This window comes from Porites lutea, chromosome 9 (assembly GCF_958299795.1).
Source record: "Porites lutea chromosome 9, jaPorLute2.1, whole genome shotgun sequence".
Taxonomy (NCBI): Eukaryota; Metazoa; Cnidaria; class Anthozoa; order Scleractinia; family Poritidae; genus Porites; species Porites lutea.
Window position 1 is genome coordinate 11,419,874 of NC_133209.1, and position 18,104 is coordinate 11,437,977.

General features: G+C 38.2%; 1 protein-coding gene across 1 annotated transcript; it reads right to left on the reverse strand.

Moving 5' to 3' along the window:
- Window positions 1-79: 79 nt before the first annotated feature.
- Window positions 80-18,091, reverse strand: LOC140949267 (uncharacterized). Its single transcript, XM_073398491.1, has 9 exons — window positions 17,957-18,091; window positions 13,862-14,020; window positions 11,983-12,192; window positions 10,906-11,010; window positions 6,835-7,019; window positions 5,644-6,015; window positions 4,159-4,619; window positions 3,456-3,634; window positions 80-3,139 (listed from the first exon to the last, which is right to left on the reverse strand). The coding sequence occupies exons 3-9, from the start codon at window positions 12,164-12,166 to the stop codon at window positions 2,790-2,792; spliced, it is 1,836 nt and encodes a 611-aa protein (XP_073254592.1). The 5' UTR covers window positions 12,167-12,192; window positions 13,862-14,020; window positions 17,957-18,091; the 3' UTR covers window positions 80-2,789.
- Between the last annotated feature and the right edge of the window lie 13 nt (window positions 18,092-18,104).

Genomic DNA, 18,104 nt, shown 5'->3' on the forward strand with positions numbered 1-18,104 from the left:
TTGACTGGGTCTCGTAAAAGAAACTATTATTATAAAGTTTCCTCCTGATTTAAAGGTAATAGAATACACACAACAAAAGAACCAAATGCTATTCAGTTTATTAAATAATTTGAACATTGATCCCAATTTCCCACCCTTTCCGTTGCTAAGCAACATCACCTTTTCGAAATTAGCTTAATTCTAATCCTGAATAATGGGTATCATATAATGAACGAAATATTCGATTTCTAAGTCCTTTTTTAAGCTTAATTTCCGTTACAATATTATATGAGAAGAGGAAATTAACAACGATCTCTTGACTTGAGATTCACTGGGGCTTAATTCAAGCAACTTGTATCGCTCAGTAAGAAGAATCCATATTCAGAGGATGCAACCTGACATTGAAACCTTTGCCTATTAAAAAAGACAAGTCATAATAAACGGAGACATCTTTCAAAGCGTGCCCCAAATGAGTGTGACTAAATGAAGAGAGAATTAAAACACAAGCAAGAAATAATATTGATTTGACGACGAAAATTCGAAGGAAAATAAAAAATTTCCCGTCTTTACAGACGAAGTGTTACAACAATGCTGTCATAAGTGTGTGCATCTGTAACAGTTTGACTGAAAGGTGTCTTAGTGGTGATCAAAAAACCACTTCATTAGCTTCAAATGGTAGTCTGTTTTAAGCTACAAGCAATGAAGTCAGCGGGATCAACCGGACATTAGTAAACTTTTACACTGTTAATGTAAATAAGCTAAAATACACACATTTGTGATTGAATTTCTTTACATCGAAATTTATTCCAGCTTTACTGGACTTTTCCCAAATGAAATTTGTTCTTTTCGTGAACAATAGAATTTAAGAATATTTTTAATTTCTTCTTAGGTTTTTTTTTGCTATTACGTTATAAAACGAGTGCGCCAATTCATCTATTATACTCCAAATTAGTGATTAACGATACTGTATCTCCCGTTCTTGTTGTTGAAGACAATTATCGCCGTTGTGTTTGGCACAGGCACTAAAAGACTTAAACAGGCACAAAAGACTTAAAAAGAGTGCAAACTTCAAACAATTCAAAGAGTGCTCCTGACCTAAGTTGAGATTAACATTACTATTTAGCTTTACGATCAAATTAACATAACAGCATCCCATAAATTGATAACAGATAGATTACCGTCCAATCACGTGATGGGTTGATCAAGAGTCTATGTTTAACATAAAGCGGCAGAAAAGGAACGGAAGTCAGTGAGTGTTTCCTGTTACAGGCCAGGAATTCCGACAACTACGTGCTAATTACAGAGCTGCGCAAGTACAACGACAAACAAAATTGAAAAAATTGGCAACTGAACGAAAAGCATTTCTTGGGCTATGTGGCTTGTGAATGCTACTAGTGATAAAAAAAAAACAGCCGCCCTTCCTGCAGGGAGACAAAAATTCACAGACTGAATACTGACAGGCGTCACCCAACCCCACCCTGGAGCGTGCCGGAGAGCTTGCGCGCAGATTATCGCTCGGCTTCTAACACACGACATCAGGTTAGAAATGGATTTTATCTTAAACATGTCTGGCAGACGTTTTCATGCTACTTACTCTCATCTTAAAAACCTTGCATAAAACTAGCCTTACCTTCATCTGTCTCATTTTTTTTTTCCTTGAAAAAATATTACTTGATTTCTTAGGACAAACCAAACGGACTAATTTTGATAGGGCGTGACCAAGGCTGAGTAAACCAATTCAAAGCACGCTTAAGTCGTTATTTACTCGAATAAGAGCCGCCCCCAATTAAGCACCGCATTTGGTGATTTAGGATAAAAAAGTTAAGTAAACGCCCCTCCGGGAATTTATAAAAATCAAAAGACGTTAATTCTGTTAGTATAATAAAACCGTAGCTTAAACAATTCTTTGTCGCGTCAAACTTTCAAATAAACATGGCCCTGTAAGCATCACACTGAGGCGTGAGGCTTAACTTGCATATTCGATTGGAGGAAATTTGCCTAGTCCCTAGGCCTCGTTATTTCGTGCGGCCAAAGCGTTTCGGGTCACGTGGTCCAAGCGAAGATGTGAAGAATTTTATGATCGTTTTTGACTCAAAATTTCTTAGGGTTACCTTATTTACTCGTTGCCTAGTCCCTGTACGGCGTTTTCCCAGTCCCTCTCGGTCAATTCACTTCGGTTTGCCTAGTCCCTAGGCCTCATTATTTCGTGGGCCAAAGCGTTTCGGGTCACGTGGTCCAAGCAAAGATGTGTTTCCCGCCCGTTCGCCTCGGATATAGACTGCAAAACAGTGGTTTTTTTTTCTCAAAATCAGTAAAAAAATCGGTAAAGCGTGGCGTAAGAGTCTTACGCGCGCGAAGCTCTCTGTTTTCAGCCTCGTTCCAGATTTTTTGCTTGACCACTCGCGCGTACTTGAATACGCAAAAATACGGACTGTTTTGCAGTCTACCTCGGATACGTCGCCGAAGTGAATTGACCGAGAGAACCTGGGAAAACGCCCTACAGGGACTAAGCAACCAGTAAATAAGGTAACCCTAAGAAACTTCGAACAAAAAAAATATCATATCTTGTTAATTCTTCCTACCCAAAAATTTGACTTTGGCTGATTTTAAATGATTGCTAAAACTGAAAAATAGCTTTGCTTCATAACAGAACAGCCACTCCTACATTGTCCCTGGTTTTAAAAGCAGTATTCGACCAGGCCCAGACGTGATGGGACGTTAACCAATGTTTCATACCTCTAACATTACTTTTCTTCTACACTAGTCGGTACTCACTTAGCTTTCATAGAAATCTTCGGCGCCATTTATTATTAAAGCTTTGTAGAAAAGGATTCTTCACTTTCTACAGAAGTGATTAACTCTTGATAATCAGGTGGATCGCATTCCTGACCGCATGGAATTTTTAACAGTTCTTGTCCAAGCCCTGAGATTGGCCTTACTTTATGAAATTCAACTAACTCTTTGAGCGTCTGGTGTGCAATTTGATTATGACCAAAAAACTGGTAAGTGTTCTCACTGGTATCAACAAGGTAATGTTTGCAGCGCTCAGGAGCTCGGTAAGTTATGGTGTATCCCCACACACGCTCACTCACACGAACCAAAAACGATCCAGGAGGCTTGTCTACAAGTAAATTTTCAGCATCTTGTCGAGAGATTATACCTGAAAAGAAAAGAAAAGTTACGTTAACTTCCCAAAGCTAACAGTTTCGCATCCAATAACGCACATGTCCTTCACTTTTCGCATTTATTAGCTCGAGCAGAGGGTTAGCGCTCCAAATGTCAGCATTCAAATCTCTTACGGTACTTTATCATCCAAGTTTAGACTTCATCTTGGATTTTCGTTCCTGCTGCCTCTTACGTAGACACCTTAAAAAGCCCGAGTCCCTCTTCTTTTGAATCAAAAGGATTATTATTCTCGTTACTTCAATCGTCAAAACCATTGTTTTATTAATTCTTTAACTAACGTTGGCTCTCACCGTGAAAATAGGGCAATATTTTATCTCCATCATAGCAAATTCTCTTGGAGAGCTCTTCTTGTTGAAACCAATCGATGACATTCTTTCGGTTTTTAGGCTTGACACTCCTTCTGGGCCTCATTGGGCTGGTGCCGGGAGGTGGTGGTCTGGGTGGAGCCTCCGAAGTTTTGTCTCCAGGTCTGGTGATTGCAAAACAAACAAAATGAGAACGGAACTTAGAATTACTGTGCTTCAAAAGAGAGAAGAAGGGCGAACTATCTGTACAAAAACAAAATAATCATACCACGTTGGCTTCTGTTAAGTCAAACATTGGTACACGCATGTATACGTTCGCTTCTTTCGGTGAAAACTTTATCTACTCTGATTATTTTTTGTTCAGCTGGTTTTCTATAAAATACTTCTTAAAGTGTTTCACAGATTTCTGCCACAGATAAATGACGGTCTACCTAAATAGTTATGGTGACCTTTTGCAAAAATGTCACTCCCGTTTTCAAGATTGTTTTCTTGATGCACGACGTTGTAAGTAATTTACCACGCAAGGCCACAAGGCCATTGAGGATTGGAGTTATCACGATCACCTTTGGGTGCTTTCTTGGAGAAGGGGTGGGGTGGGGGGGGGGGTGCTTTGGGAATGGGAAAGGGAATGGGCGTGGGAAAGTTTACAGCATTAACCTAGGGGAATGAGGCTTTCTACAGTACTTACCTGGGTGGGATGGGTGGTGGTGGTCTCTGTGGTTTTATACTCCATGTTTGTCTCCTCTCCCCTGGGGCGGATACCATCCCCTTTTCAATCAATATAGTGGACCACCTCTTGGCTTCCTCTCGCTCTCTTGCCACCTCCTTACGCGCAAGACTGACCGAGCTGCGCCTTCGTTGTTCTTCTTCCTTCGCTTTCTCCTCCTGAAGTATCCACGCTTGCTCCTCTTTTTTCCTCTCATCCTCTTCCTTCTGTTTAAGCTCTTCACGAACCTTTCTCAAGCTCATGTAAATCTCTTGCGCCCGTTTGGTTTCGTTCTCCAAGAGTTCTTTTTCTCGACGTTCCTTTTCTGCTTTCCTTTGCTGTAAGCGTGCTATAACTTCTTTCTGTTTTCTTTCTGCCTCTTTTTGCTGTTCTTCGACTCTTCGTTTCTCTTCTTCCAGTTGCCGTGCCTTTTCAATGGCCTCCTACAAAACATATCAAACTTATTAACTACAAATTAACACCTTGATTTCTCTGCACGCAAATTTGGATTCTTATTCATAGTATTTGTAAACCACTATGTGATGCGGCCCTCTTCATTAAACATTAATTAAGTAATTGTTATCATCTAGTTAGTTAGTTATTAGACGTGAAAATTTGTCTTGCCTTTTCAATGTGCAGTATGGCTCCCACGGTCAATTCTGTGCGTACATGTAAAATCTAGCCTAAGAGGGGCCAAATTATGTGCAGATACACTAAGCCATATAAAATCCTAGTATTAGAACTTCTTAAAGGCGCTAGCTACTCTCTTCTCTACTTTGTGTTTTGACAAAATGATTCTGGAATTAATCTTAAGTTTTAAATCTCAGGGAAATCACTCTCTCTAACACGGACAATCTTCAGACCACCGCACCAAGAGGTCAACCTAGAAAGGTGTCTGCAAAGTATGCCAAAAGGTTGGTCAACGACATTGCAACTTACCCTAGGTTGTTTTATGCCGTACAATAAATTCTCAATTACAACCAAAAAAAAAGAAAAAAAACATTTCTAAAGATATGCCGTCACGCAAAAGGAAGAATCCTTTGGAGAGTTTCAATTTTGATTTGAGAGTCTGGGTAGGGTTGCAAAAAAAATTTTAAGATAAACGGAACTCCTAAATATTATTTCAAATAAACAGGTTATTGTTTCAGAACAAAAGTTAAGAGTCCTCTTATCTTAAGAAGGTTTTATGCAACCTAGCCCTGGTTCCATATAGGAACTAATGAACTTTACTTAGGACGAGTGGAAACCAGATTTCAGCTTGCATTCCTTCGATCTGATCAAAAGGTTAATCTTAAAATCTTTCCTAGATTATACTAGTTTCTCTCATACAATAAACAGCTATTCTGCTCTCTGCTGCAATCGTATCGTTCCTTTAACATTTCAACCTGCGTAAACTTTATCTAACTAACCGGATATTGTCCATTCTTTCTATTCAATACTAACATTCTTTTACACAAATGACATCACCTGTTCTGCTTTTTTTCTTCTTGCTTCTTCCAACGCTTTTTCTTTCGCTTTCCTCTCTTCTTCAGCTTTCCTTCTTGCTTCCTCCGCTTTTTTTCGAGCAAGTTCTTCTCCAGCTTTTCTTTTCTCCTCTTCTAATCTTTTCTTTTCTTCATCTGCCTTCCGCTTCTCCTCGATTGCTTTGCGCTTCTGCGCCAGCTCAGCTTGGATTTTTTTCTCTTCTTCCTCACGGCGTTTTCTTTCTTCTTCCATTCTCCGTTTTTCCTCATCTCTCTTACGCTGTTCTTCCTCTCTTTGCCGTCTCTCTTCTTCTTTTCGCTTCTTTTCTTCCTCTTTTCGTAGCTCTTCGGCTTTTTTAGCAGCAATTCGTGCTTCCTAGAATAACATAAACATGCAATTACGCTTTAGTAATTTGGTCAAATGACCTTCAGGTGTATCTCATGCAAATCCAATAGGTCATTTGACCCCGAAAGGTTATGGTAGGATAGATAATGAGCTAGAACACTAAAAATACCAGGGATTGAAAGAAAATAAAACAAATAGTGGTTCTGTGAAGTTGTAAACAGTCTACAGTGCGATTTTAGGGTGGTTTGACGGCGAAAACCTCACGTGTATCAATGCACGCCTTGCAATGCATGACTTGAAGATGATGACCTTTCTTGAACAAAAACATTATGTGAAATACCTCGGTGTTTTGATTGATAGTCACCTCTCTTGGAGTTACCACATAGACTATATTTATAGTGTTTGTTGATATGAGTGCCATTACCAGTTCCTACCTGAACTCCTTATTCAGTTAAAGTGTTCTCCTTCCTTATACGTTTTATTTAGTATCGAAATTGTTATAGTTTTACCATTTTAAATACTTGTATTTAGTTATTTATCTAGTTTATTTCATTTTATTTTTGCTTTTTCTTTTCTTTTTTTTCCCGACTTTTGAATCTTGAACTTTGCACTTATTTATAGGAGACTATTATTGTATTGTTGCCCACCTAGAATGGCTCCACTGATTGTGGGTAACATAATCCTAAATTACTTGCAAATTCAATAAACTGTGGCTGTTGTTGTTGCATGCTCTACCAGCAATTTTCAACTATGACATTGAGTACAAGAATGAGAAAATGTCGCCAGGAACTCATACTCGTCACTGATGTTAAAACTCTCTACCACCTATAAAGAACTTTTGTTGCTTACCTCTTCCAATCGTTTGCGTTCAGCCTCCCTGGCCGCTGCTTCCTTTGCTAATCTTTCCTGCTCTTCTTTCCACTGTTTCTCTTCCTCCAATCTCTCCAGCTCTTTTCTTTTCATTTCTTCAATCTCTTTATGAGCAAGTTCTTTTGCTCTCTTTTCATCCTCTTCTTCAGCTTCTTTCTCTTTTTCTACAAAATAACAGCTTTATATCAGCATCAACTCCTCTACAAATGGATGCCTTTGCTTTACCTTTTTTCTTTTGTCTCTGTAAAATCAATGCTTGATCATTATTACAGGTCAGCTGTCCGGGCCAGTTTCTCGAAAGTCCCGGTAACTTTTCGCGCCCGAAATTCAAATATTCAAATCGAAATATAAAGAATAAGAGCGCGGGTCCTGGCTAGCAAACTACTCCATTTTGTTTCATTCACTGATAGTTTTATCATGTTAGATGCAAAACTATTGAAACCTCGATCTTAAATGTAAACGGAGACAGCTTACCGGGCCCGTTAATTATCGGGACTTTCGAGAAACGGCCCCTAGGACAGTTAAAAACATGATTACTCAGCCTAATATAACTTCCTTTAGTATATACACACTCAGTGATCTTGGTAATTCAAGCAATCTGATTGGTTAGCTATCTCGGACTATTTAAGCAATAGAAAACGTTTTCCATGTTTGCATAGTCTGATATAAACACGAGAGGGGTTGGGAGAATTCGAGACAGTTATGCAAACCCGAGACGAAGTCGAGGGTTTGCATAACTGTCGAGAATTCTCCCAACGCCTCAAGTGTTTATATCAGCCTACGCAAACACAGGAAAAAAGTTTTCTATTGCTTTTATAAAATAACTTTCCCGAGAAAAAAACGCAAAACTCTTTGTAAGGCACTGATTAAAAGAGAAATTCTTACCAGTCGCAAAATCTTGTCCACGAAGTCTTGCACGCGTAATCAGTTCTTGTTTTGCAAAAAGATGCTTTGCAAAATACGGATTTTTCTCGCTTAAAACGGTCAGCTTAAGCCAAGAAAAATGTACACACCTTCTTTGTAACGATTTTCCAAGTTTCAGCCGACGAAGGAATGGGTAAATAAAGTAAACTTTTTGAGTTTTGAACTCGAAAACTTTTTCAAATTTGTGCTTGCGTGATTAGCGCGCGAAAAACCAAACAACTTGACGCCACAACCATGTTTACATACTCTCATGCAAACACTGCTCTCGGCCAATCAGAGCGCGCGTACTATCTTAGTTATTTTATAAGACGTTATATTCACCGCGCTAGGCGGTGAATATAAAGCCGAGCAAAATCGCTGTCGTGAACTGGGTGTTTTGCCAAAGTTTCAAAGTAAAACCTGTTTGAAAATACACGAATATCCAAGTGCTGATGACTTTGAAGGCAAGAAAAGACTTCATGGTGTTTAAACAGCGTGATTTATTGTGAAGTGGTTTACTTTAGCTGACTTTTTGTACGCTCGAAGCTATGTTTACCACTACAGAGGAAAACGAGGTCGCTTTGTCACTGTTTTGTGATTTCGGGATTTTCTCGCAAGACCAATTTTGCCTATAAATAGAGGTTAATTTATGGAGAAGAGAGGAAGGCAAATATTTTCGAAAATTGTACGTGCCAGCAAGTTAACAAGGCAAAGAACTTTGGAGATAAACAACGCTCACCTTGATCGCAGCCGCTGTTGACAGCATTTGCAAGAAGCGACGAAGAAAACTTTCTCATTCACGGTGAGTTGACAGAAACAAATAAAGCTCTAGATACTTTTCTTCTCAGAATTGGGTAGTAATTTAAATTTTCGGCCTTTTCTTTTAAACCGTTGATGCTAAAGCTTACAAAACTCGATACAAAAGGATTAAAACTATCATTTGCCATGTTTGAAGATACTGTAAAGATCTAACTTTTGCGCATCAACTGAGGTGTTTACGGCTTCGTGTTCACGCATGAATTTTCACCCGTCAATCAAACTAATGGTTTTTTAATGGTTTCCTTTCTGATTCTGTTGAGATCACTTCGTGTGAATATACTAAAACAATTATTCACCTCAGGCTCAGTTAATATTGTTGAATAATCCCCGAGACGAATAATTGTTAATTAATGAGTTCCCTTAAAATGTCATAATAAATGCATAGGAAGCAGAAAGGAGAATAGGCCATTTTACAGTTATGGATGGAAGCGAGGGTGAGGGTGACCTTGTTTTGATACAACCTTCTTTGCTTTGTTATGGAAATTGTTCTTGGAAAATACTAGTAAGCATAAGAATAACTTGATTTACATAATAAAGCAGGAAGGTTTGTATCAAAACAAGGTCACCCTTAGCCTCGCTTCCGTCCATAACTGTAAAGTGGCCAATTCAATATCGTGAAACAACATGTGACCCAACTACATTGTGTAAGTGGGAAACCTGGGGTGTGCTAACCATTTATACAAACCACCCGAGTAGAAATCTTGTGCATAAACATAAAACTATAAAATTTGACATGGTAGAAGAAAGACAGGCAACAATGTATATCCAAATCAGCTAAACAGACTAAAACGAGCAGAAAAATTGCGTCCCCTAAAACCGTAGCCCTTGTCTTCTGAAGTTCTCCAAAGGGAAGGATGCGAACCATTAATTTGATTTTCCACCCAGAATTTCCAGTTTTCCCATGGAATGGAACTTAATCGGCCATATTGAGGTCATGTATAAGACTGCGTCTATTTGTTTATTGTACTCAGGAATACACTTGACTCCTTCTTTCACGCATCATTTTCACATTGCCTATACTTCATTTTGTTTCCCCCCATCAACATGTTGCAAAACCATTGTTTCTAATTTCTCCTCGGGATTAAAGTCATCCCAAGAGAAATTGAAGACAATGCTTATGCAGAGTTTTGGCGGTACACAACAAAGGTGTGTTAAGGGTAATGTGAAAATGGTGAATTGGCTTACAAAAACTCAATAATATACCAACCCAGTCTCAGCTACTGCTTCCCAATGGCTAACAGAGCTCTTGCATTGATACACTATGCAGACCTTAATGGAATTTTTCTTTGCATTATTGACAGCCTTTCCTTTATCGGAACACACAATGCTTGAAATTAATAGTAAATTAAATCCTGTCACCTTTAGTTTATTTAAATTTACTTTTGTTTTGCCAGTTTTACATTCTCTGTAGCCAATCACTAATAAGTACAAAGTACAACTGAAGTCAGTTACATTTATTTTTGTAGTAGAAGATAAGTGTGCTGAACCAAGAACTCATGCAGTTCCGTTGTTTTTAGAAACAAAACAGTTGCCGATATCGTTCTTGCTATTTGAGCAAATGAGCCTTTTAATGTATGAAGTCCTTAATAATCTTGCTCCTGATAACATGAAGAATATGTTCATGAAACTGTCTTCTGTCCACAGTTACTGGACTAGATCTGTTACTAATGAAAATTACTATGTTGAACAAGTTAGAACTGAAAATATGAAGAGAGCCTTCTCTATTTCAGGCGATTTAATTCGGAACAGCATTCCACTTTCTATCAAAACACTCTAAAAAAAAAATCAATTCAAAAGCGAACTAAAGAGAAAACTCTTTGAAATACTGGAAAAAGAGGACGGCTATATTAGAGTTTCTGATATTACAGGGCAATTCTCAAAATCGTAACATGGTGTATTTCCGTATGAAGTACAGTCTGCCTTCCTGTCTCACTCTGGCTATAAACCACATGACAAACTAGATTGCTTCTAGGATTGTTCGTTTAACATATATATATATTTATACAATTTTCCTTTTTTCTCTTGTACCCGCCTCGAATAGCCTTCGCTAATTGCGGGTACAAGCTTTGTAAGCTATATTTAATTTGAAATAAACTTGTTGTTGTTGTTGTTGTTGTTGTTGTTGTGTGTTCAATTTCATGGCTCTTGAAAAACTATTTCATTTTGGTGTACGCAGCCCTCCATGTCTCAAAGTCCCTGTGTCACGTAACTTAAGGCAGGTCTCCCAACACCCAATAATAATAACTGGATGCGTCACAACATACAATCATGGTTGAGTTTTGAATTCTATAACTTACAAGTCGTTAACAAGAGAGCCGGTCCACTTACTTCTAAAAATCTCAAAAGAATCTGGCTTGTCATCTCCTTCCCCCAACACCCAAACCCAAGGATTTCCATCAGCAGCAATCAGATAACTTACACTCTTTGTATTTGCTGTGAAGAGTAAAAGAGTTATGATATTATTATCTGTAGGTCCACTAAAATTAATTTCACAGTAAAAGTAGTTACTGCAGCGTGAATTAAGGCCCACTAAAACTAGGACATCCAGACATTGAGGCCCAGTGGGTAAGAAATCTTCATATGTGCAGGCCAAGAATGCTGTCTTTAGTTGGTTGCATCTACATGTAATTATTGATTGTTATGGTTTTTATGCATTCTTAACCCATCCACCCAAGGACATCTTCCCAAATAACACCGTCTGAAGCTAGTTTAATGCAACTTTCTGGACACAATAAAGACAAAAAAGCCAAACTACCCAGATGAGTTCATGTCAAGCTAAGCCTGTTGCTAGGTTTCTGCAGTCAGTTCCACATGTCCTGCATGCATGACTACTAGGCTGCCACCCATCAGGGTTGTTTAAACTTGGTAGTGTGATATAAAGCAGACAAGATCTATTATTTATTAACATAAGCAGTGCCGTAGCCAGACCAAACGGCCAACCGAGGCAGGCGGGAGTTGCTAGGGGGGTTCGGGGGCATGCCCCCCCCCGAGAAATTTTGAACTTTAGTCTCTCGGAAATGTGATTTGCAGCGTTTTCTGGGCCTTTCGGTAACTTTTTTTCGAGTTAATTTAAGTGGAATTTAAAAAGCAATAATCAGAAACAAGCTACATAATCTGGGTGACCGTTAACCTCGCCAATGGTTTTGATCAGTATTTGTTCAAAAAAAATTTGAGTTAACGTACGTAGCCCCTTGAGATTGATGATATGGTAATTTTTTCATAGTATATTGACTGAATTGCTGAATTCTTTGTAATATCATGATGCGTTAAAAATATCCGATGATCGCTTATGTAAAATAAAAATGATCGGCGAAATGCGTCAAAATTTTACCGAGGCGACTGCCTCGGTTGGCCTCATACTAGCTACGGTGCTGATAAGGTACAAGATCACTGAAAAGTACTGACACTTCTTTAGACGTGGTCTTGGTGGGTTCTGTGCTTCTTTCTTTGCTAACTCATCTTCCCGTTCTCTCCATCTCCGCACTTGCTCTTCTCGCATCTTAACAAAGAGAATCTGCTTCTGTTCTTCAGGAAGCTCTGCCAGTAGCTCTGGGTCAACATACATATCACGCAGAATTTGGGCCAACATGATGACAACTTAGTTGATAAGAGTTTCTAAACCAAAAAACAGCAGAGGAAGACAAACGAAAAAGCTTAAAAAATGCAGGGCACGAAATTGTTCCCAATACTAAGGGGAAAATGTATCTAAATTTTTCACATTAGCAACTAAATCCTAATTGGGCTGCATGGCAACAAGAATACTTAGACTGCATCACCCTTTACTTTAAGACCTTCTGCATTATTGCAGAGATGCCAACCACAAGAGATCTAAAACTTGGAGACTGTCTTTTTTTGTGGTACTCCCCCAGTGTGACTCCATTACATGTACATGTATCAACTCAACCCACCTTAGCCCAGCCCCCAAATCACAATGTGGTCGTTTCTTAGGATGTTATAAGAAGTCTTAACCTAATGAAAATTAATAATCTTTATCAGTGATTAAATGCTAGCCTGCGAAAACATCCGTTTCTCCTCACTCTTTGCTGCTGGGGATGTTTCGCGTGGAGAAACGTCTGTGACTCAGCGACAGAAATTCCATACTGATGACATAAATCAATGTTTAAAAAATAAATCTGGAAGTAATTGGGTTTCAAAAGCACATTTGTTCAATTTTACGTTTCTCCTGGTCGATTTCGGTAAAGTGCTGTGTTCATCTACGAATGAAGACTAAATTCCACAAATATTGACTGTTTTGTTAGAGATTCGTCTCATTTACATTTGACCTTTGTGGCCTTTTGTCTTTTAATTGTCTGTCATTTGTAAACAATAGCTAAGACATGTGTAACTACTCCGTTGATCAATCAGGGCTTCTGACCAGATTCTAGACATATTTTACATCATCAGTATGGAATTTCTGTCGCTGAGTCGCAGACTTTCCTCATCGTGAAACGTCCCCTGCGGAGGGGAGCGAGGAGAAATGGATGTTTTCGCAGGCTAATTAAGTTCCAGTATGTGGAAAAATGCTTCCAGAAACCATACTTTAAACTTTTTAAAAAAACATTTTTTAAGGACGTACATTTGGGTTAAATTAGAAACTAAAACACAAAAAAGCTCAAAAATTGATTTTACCCAGGGGATTTAATGAGCTGTTTGAAATGTATCTACTGATGGTCAAGGATGATCAAACAAAACTATTAATGAACACAGTCAAGTACTACAAGTTTGTAAAATATTTCACTAAACATCAAGTGCTTCCTATTCAACAAAAAATCCAGTTCGAAGTTTCAGAAATTCCATGTGCGCCATCGAACAGCATATTTGGGTTACACATACCCAACCCAAGCCACGGTACATTTGGTTCTTGTTCTTGTAAGTAGGATGCAGAAGAGTGGTACTGGGCAGAACAATTTTGTCAAATGGAAAGGGACATTTTGGTCCAACAAGTCGAAACGAACTGACTGGTCAAAGTGGACCAGTTTCACAATTCACAATTAGTTCATGTGTCAGCATGTGTATGTCGAGATATTGAACACATGGAAAGTGTTGGAGAGCATGAAAGAGGCCGCATAAGTTATTAAGAGTTGCTTGAGGCCCAGCCAAGAGTAACTCTAGCCTTTTGAGTGCTCTCCAAACTTCCCAAGTCTATTCATATTTTTTCCCTAATTTTGATCTGTTATCAAATGCATTTTAGAATGCCATCTACTGTGTACCTAGAATATTGAAATACAGTCAAGAAAGTAGAGTATTTTCTACTTTTTACAACTGCGATTAATGAGCTACTTACCTTAAGAGATGTAAACACAGTTTTAAGGATGGGTTTGTTTTAAAAACATTCCAATACACAGAAAAATGGCTGACAGGATGCTTAGCACAAAACACAGAACCCCAAACACCAATAAACAGCAGATGACATTGTTATGCATTCCAAATGGCAACCATATTCCTGAAAACAAGAGAAGTCCATGTTTCAACTGTCAGAATGGACATAAAACAATGTCTAATCATAAAGTCATTATGGTTTCTGAACACAGTTTTTCTAGGACTCTAGTGTGCTCTTTGAAATTCTCTCTGATGCCTGGATGAAAATGTGCCCATTAGTCACGCACCGCTTATCATGACATTTGAAGTGTTGAAAGGGCATTCACTCGATCTACTCTATGCCCAAGAAACCACAACCCCTCAGCTTTGAAGCCATTCTTGTTTTCCTGATCACTTGGTACAAATGTAATTATAAGTGGAAATAGAATACTTTCAAACGATTAGAAAAAGGGATTTCGCAGAAATTCTACAACATTTTTTGACTGCCGGGCATTTACTTTTTTCAAGACCCTTCCCGGCTGCCGGGCACATAGCCAGAGCAAATAAATTTAGGTAAATAAACAAGGGAAGTTGCAACAGTGGGAACTATGCGTGTAAGCTTATGTGGAATGCTGTATTTTTAAAAGCATCCCACATTCAACTTCAGCTCGTGCCAAAGAGGAATTAGCGACATTATTAATCAATAAGCTGTAGTTAACCTTTAAAAACATGTATCTACAGTTGGGTTAAACTTAAATGTTTTGGAATGAATATCCAGCAAAAATTTGCCTTTGATTTGATTTGGCCGAACAAATGGTCACGCAGTTCACGCAATGACAAACTAAAGGAAAACACAAAGTACACTGTTGACTACAGTGTATGAATAATTAGTCTGCAATTTTTCTTTCAGTTCTAACTTACAAAAAGATCCTTTCATAAAGCTGTTTTGAATGTGAAAAACATGAAATTGATTCAAAATTATTTCCGTATTAAATCGAGACATGTTAGTTCCTACTGAAATTTAAATGTGAAGAGACTGTGATCGATCAGGATCTTACGATTTCTTTTGTTTGTGTTAAATTTTACACATGTGTTTTTTGCGTGTATTTTGCGTGTAAATCGATATGAACGCCCTTTCATATAATTAAACTATTCAGAACAGATAACCTTATAGCACATTTTTAATTTAATGTTGATTTATCATTGCTTACAAACTCAGTATTTAAAGCAAGATACAAAAAAACAAAAAAATAAGAATCATGAAGTGATGTCATTGTGCATGAAGTCTTAGAATAGCGCTGTATTACGAAGGACTAAAGTGAAAAATCGCAGTTTTAAATATGCCAGGTAAGTGGCACTACTTGATTGTGTGATCAATGAAAACTGCTGCAATGTTGATTGAGGATGGGACATTTGCCCTCATTTTTTTGTCCCCACCGTGGGGCATTTGGCAGCTCAAGTGTCCCAACCCCTAGGAATTTGCCATCCAAGGCAAAAATATGCTAATGAAAAGGGTTGGCCTGAGAAGGGCATGGGTGCAGCTACAGGGCTCAAAGTTAGCAACTAACTGGTCGCATATGCGACTTGATTTTTGGTTGGGCACCTAAAAATTCATGTGTAATCGCACCTGTGCGCTGTAAAACCCAAAGCACAGTGGGACTGACTTACTTCCGACTATACTTACAAACTCGAACTAGAAAGTCGGTGTATGTTTAATTGGTCTTTTCTCCCAATGGATTCTACGAACTCGAATGTTCTTTTTCATTTTGATGTTTTACTCCATCTCAGACTCTTCTGTTTTGTAATAAACACCACTGACACATGCAAATATATGCTACAAACGAAACACATACTTTTTGCGCAATGGACGATCATGTTGAACGTTCAGTTTAAACGTCATTCAAAACAAAAACAGTGCGGATTAAGAGCCTTTTTTCCAGGTAAGAAAGTTTTTTAAGTCGTATTCCAGTTACATGTAAGCCATTGCGCATTTAACAAATTCATTAAAGATTAATTTTCATTCTCGTTCGACACATTCATTGTTGTCAGTTTTGAATTGTTTTTCAAGTGTAAGTTTTCTTTAGTCATAACTGTACTGTCAAAAAGAGAAATTAGTATTAAAAATGACAACGGTATTACTGCGTAGCAAATTGGCTGTGTTTTATCAATCACAGGACTGAAGTAAAAGTAACAAACTGAAGATGACAAATAAACCTGGCACTGTTAAGCTTTTTACTTTTTCTTTTGAAACAGATGCTCCCAACATTATAAGCTGTGCTCCTAAAATTTTCAGCTGTGTGCCTAACATTTCGGCAGTGCGCCTAGAAATTTACATCTGGTAGCACAAGTGCTCCCAAACTCAAATTTAAACTTTGAACCCTGAGCTAGAAATGACTGATGCATAAAAGCAAATGTTACACAATATTAATTTTATGCCACTAAAGATACTCTTTCATCTAATAGAAGTACCGTATTTCCTCCAATAATAGCCATCCCTCCATTTATCACCTCCGTGGTATAATCGCTCCCACCTCCCACCCATACTAGGTTTACCCGCTAGGGATTTCCAAAGCGGTAAACTAAAATGGAGTGTGATCCAGCAAAACTGATCAGTGACAATTCAAGCTCTGACACCAAAGACATTGACATTAAAAAGTAATCAAGGAACCAAATTTGGAACACTTTCAATGCCAATGTTCAGTTTATTTGATGTGATTATTTTTTTGATTTAATGGGAAAATAGAACATAATATTTAGGGAAAGACTTCTAGTGAGCAATATTTGAAACAATCACCTCCCTCAAATAATCGCTCCCTTTTAGTGCGAAAAAAGAAATAATCGCCCCTGGCTATTTTTCAAGGAAATATGGTAATGTCTGTTTACTACTATAGTAATGTATCGATAGAAATTTCCAGTAGACATTTCACACTGGGAAGATGCATTATACACTAGAAAATCGCATCCGTGGGGGCAAAAGCCATTTACCACATGGCAAAATGGGCTATGAAATTATTGTTGCTTTAATTCTGGATTACTTCCTTATGACAAGGGAGTGAAAACAGTTTACATGACAAGGCCTCACTCGGCTGAATATGTTGAAGTGTAGCTTCCTGCATAAGCTTACATGGAAAAACGTACCGCAAAAGCCAGCATATAATACATATGTCTGTTAGGAGGTATGTCTGTTATCTAATTTGCCAAAGCACATCAAAATATTAAGGCAACCACAGAAAAAAATGTATAAGCTATATATAAATAATTATTGTTGCAGTTTCAGTGAGTTTTAGTTGCGATTTCAGATGTTTAAGTTTAGAAATTAACTGGAAGATCATCCGGGTAAAAGCACAGTGAACGCATTTTTAACACTTCTTACCATTATAGTGGTATGTTTTAATCGACATTTTTCGGCACTCACTTAAGCTTACTTTAAAGCCAAATTTGCTAAATCAATGGGACAAAAGTTCACTTGTCATGAACACAAAACAAACAATTGAACCTTAATTTACTTATTCCTGTCACAGGCAAACAAATCTCTCGAAAAAAGGATAAATTTAAAAATAGATGGAACTACTCAGCAGGGAAGGCGTGTCATTGAAAGTTGATTGTATAAATAATCACAACGATCACAATCCAATGCAAAACAACCGCGACTTAAAGAGCACCTTTTAGCCCAACAAAAGTCACTTCCTCAGTGGTCTATCAGGTCGAAACAACGCAAAACGGCAAGTTTTGAAAGTGACAGCTTATGATCGCTAAAAACATGGAAAGGATAAGAAAAAGTAAGCGTAAAGAAGATTCAACGACATCATATCGATGTCGAAATCGATGGCCTTTCGTGACTTAGGTTAGATGGTCAGTACAAAATGAAGACTTAGGAAACAAAAGACCCAAAAGAAGAGCTTAATCGGAAGACAAGCTAACACAATTGGCCTCTAATAGTATCGCGATAGGAATGGAAGAACAACAGAGTCAAAATCAAACCTCATGTGATCAAGCTTTTGGATTCACGCGAGAGCGCCGCCATCTTCCTCCGATCGAAACCTAATAAGGCACCCATATTTGACAAAACCTGAACTCTTACCTTAGCAGCTGGATTTTTGAGCCAGAAATATCTCAAGGAAGCATCAACAACCTTCTTAATTTGGTATTAAAAGCAACATCTATTTTACTTCGCCTTTTTGCAAGGAATCCTGCACCGGTCCCCAGGCTGCCAAATAGTAGTTGAGCAC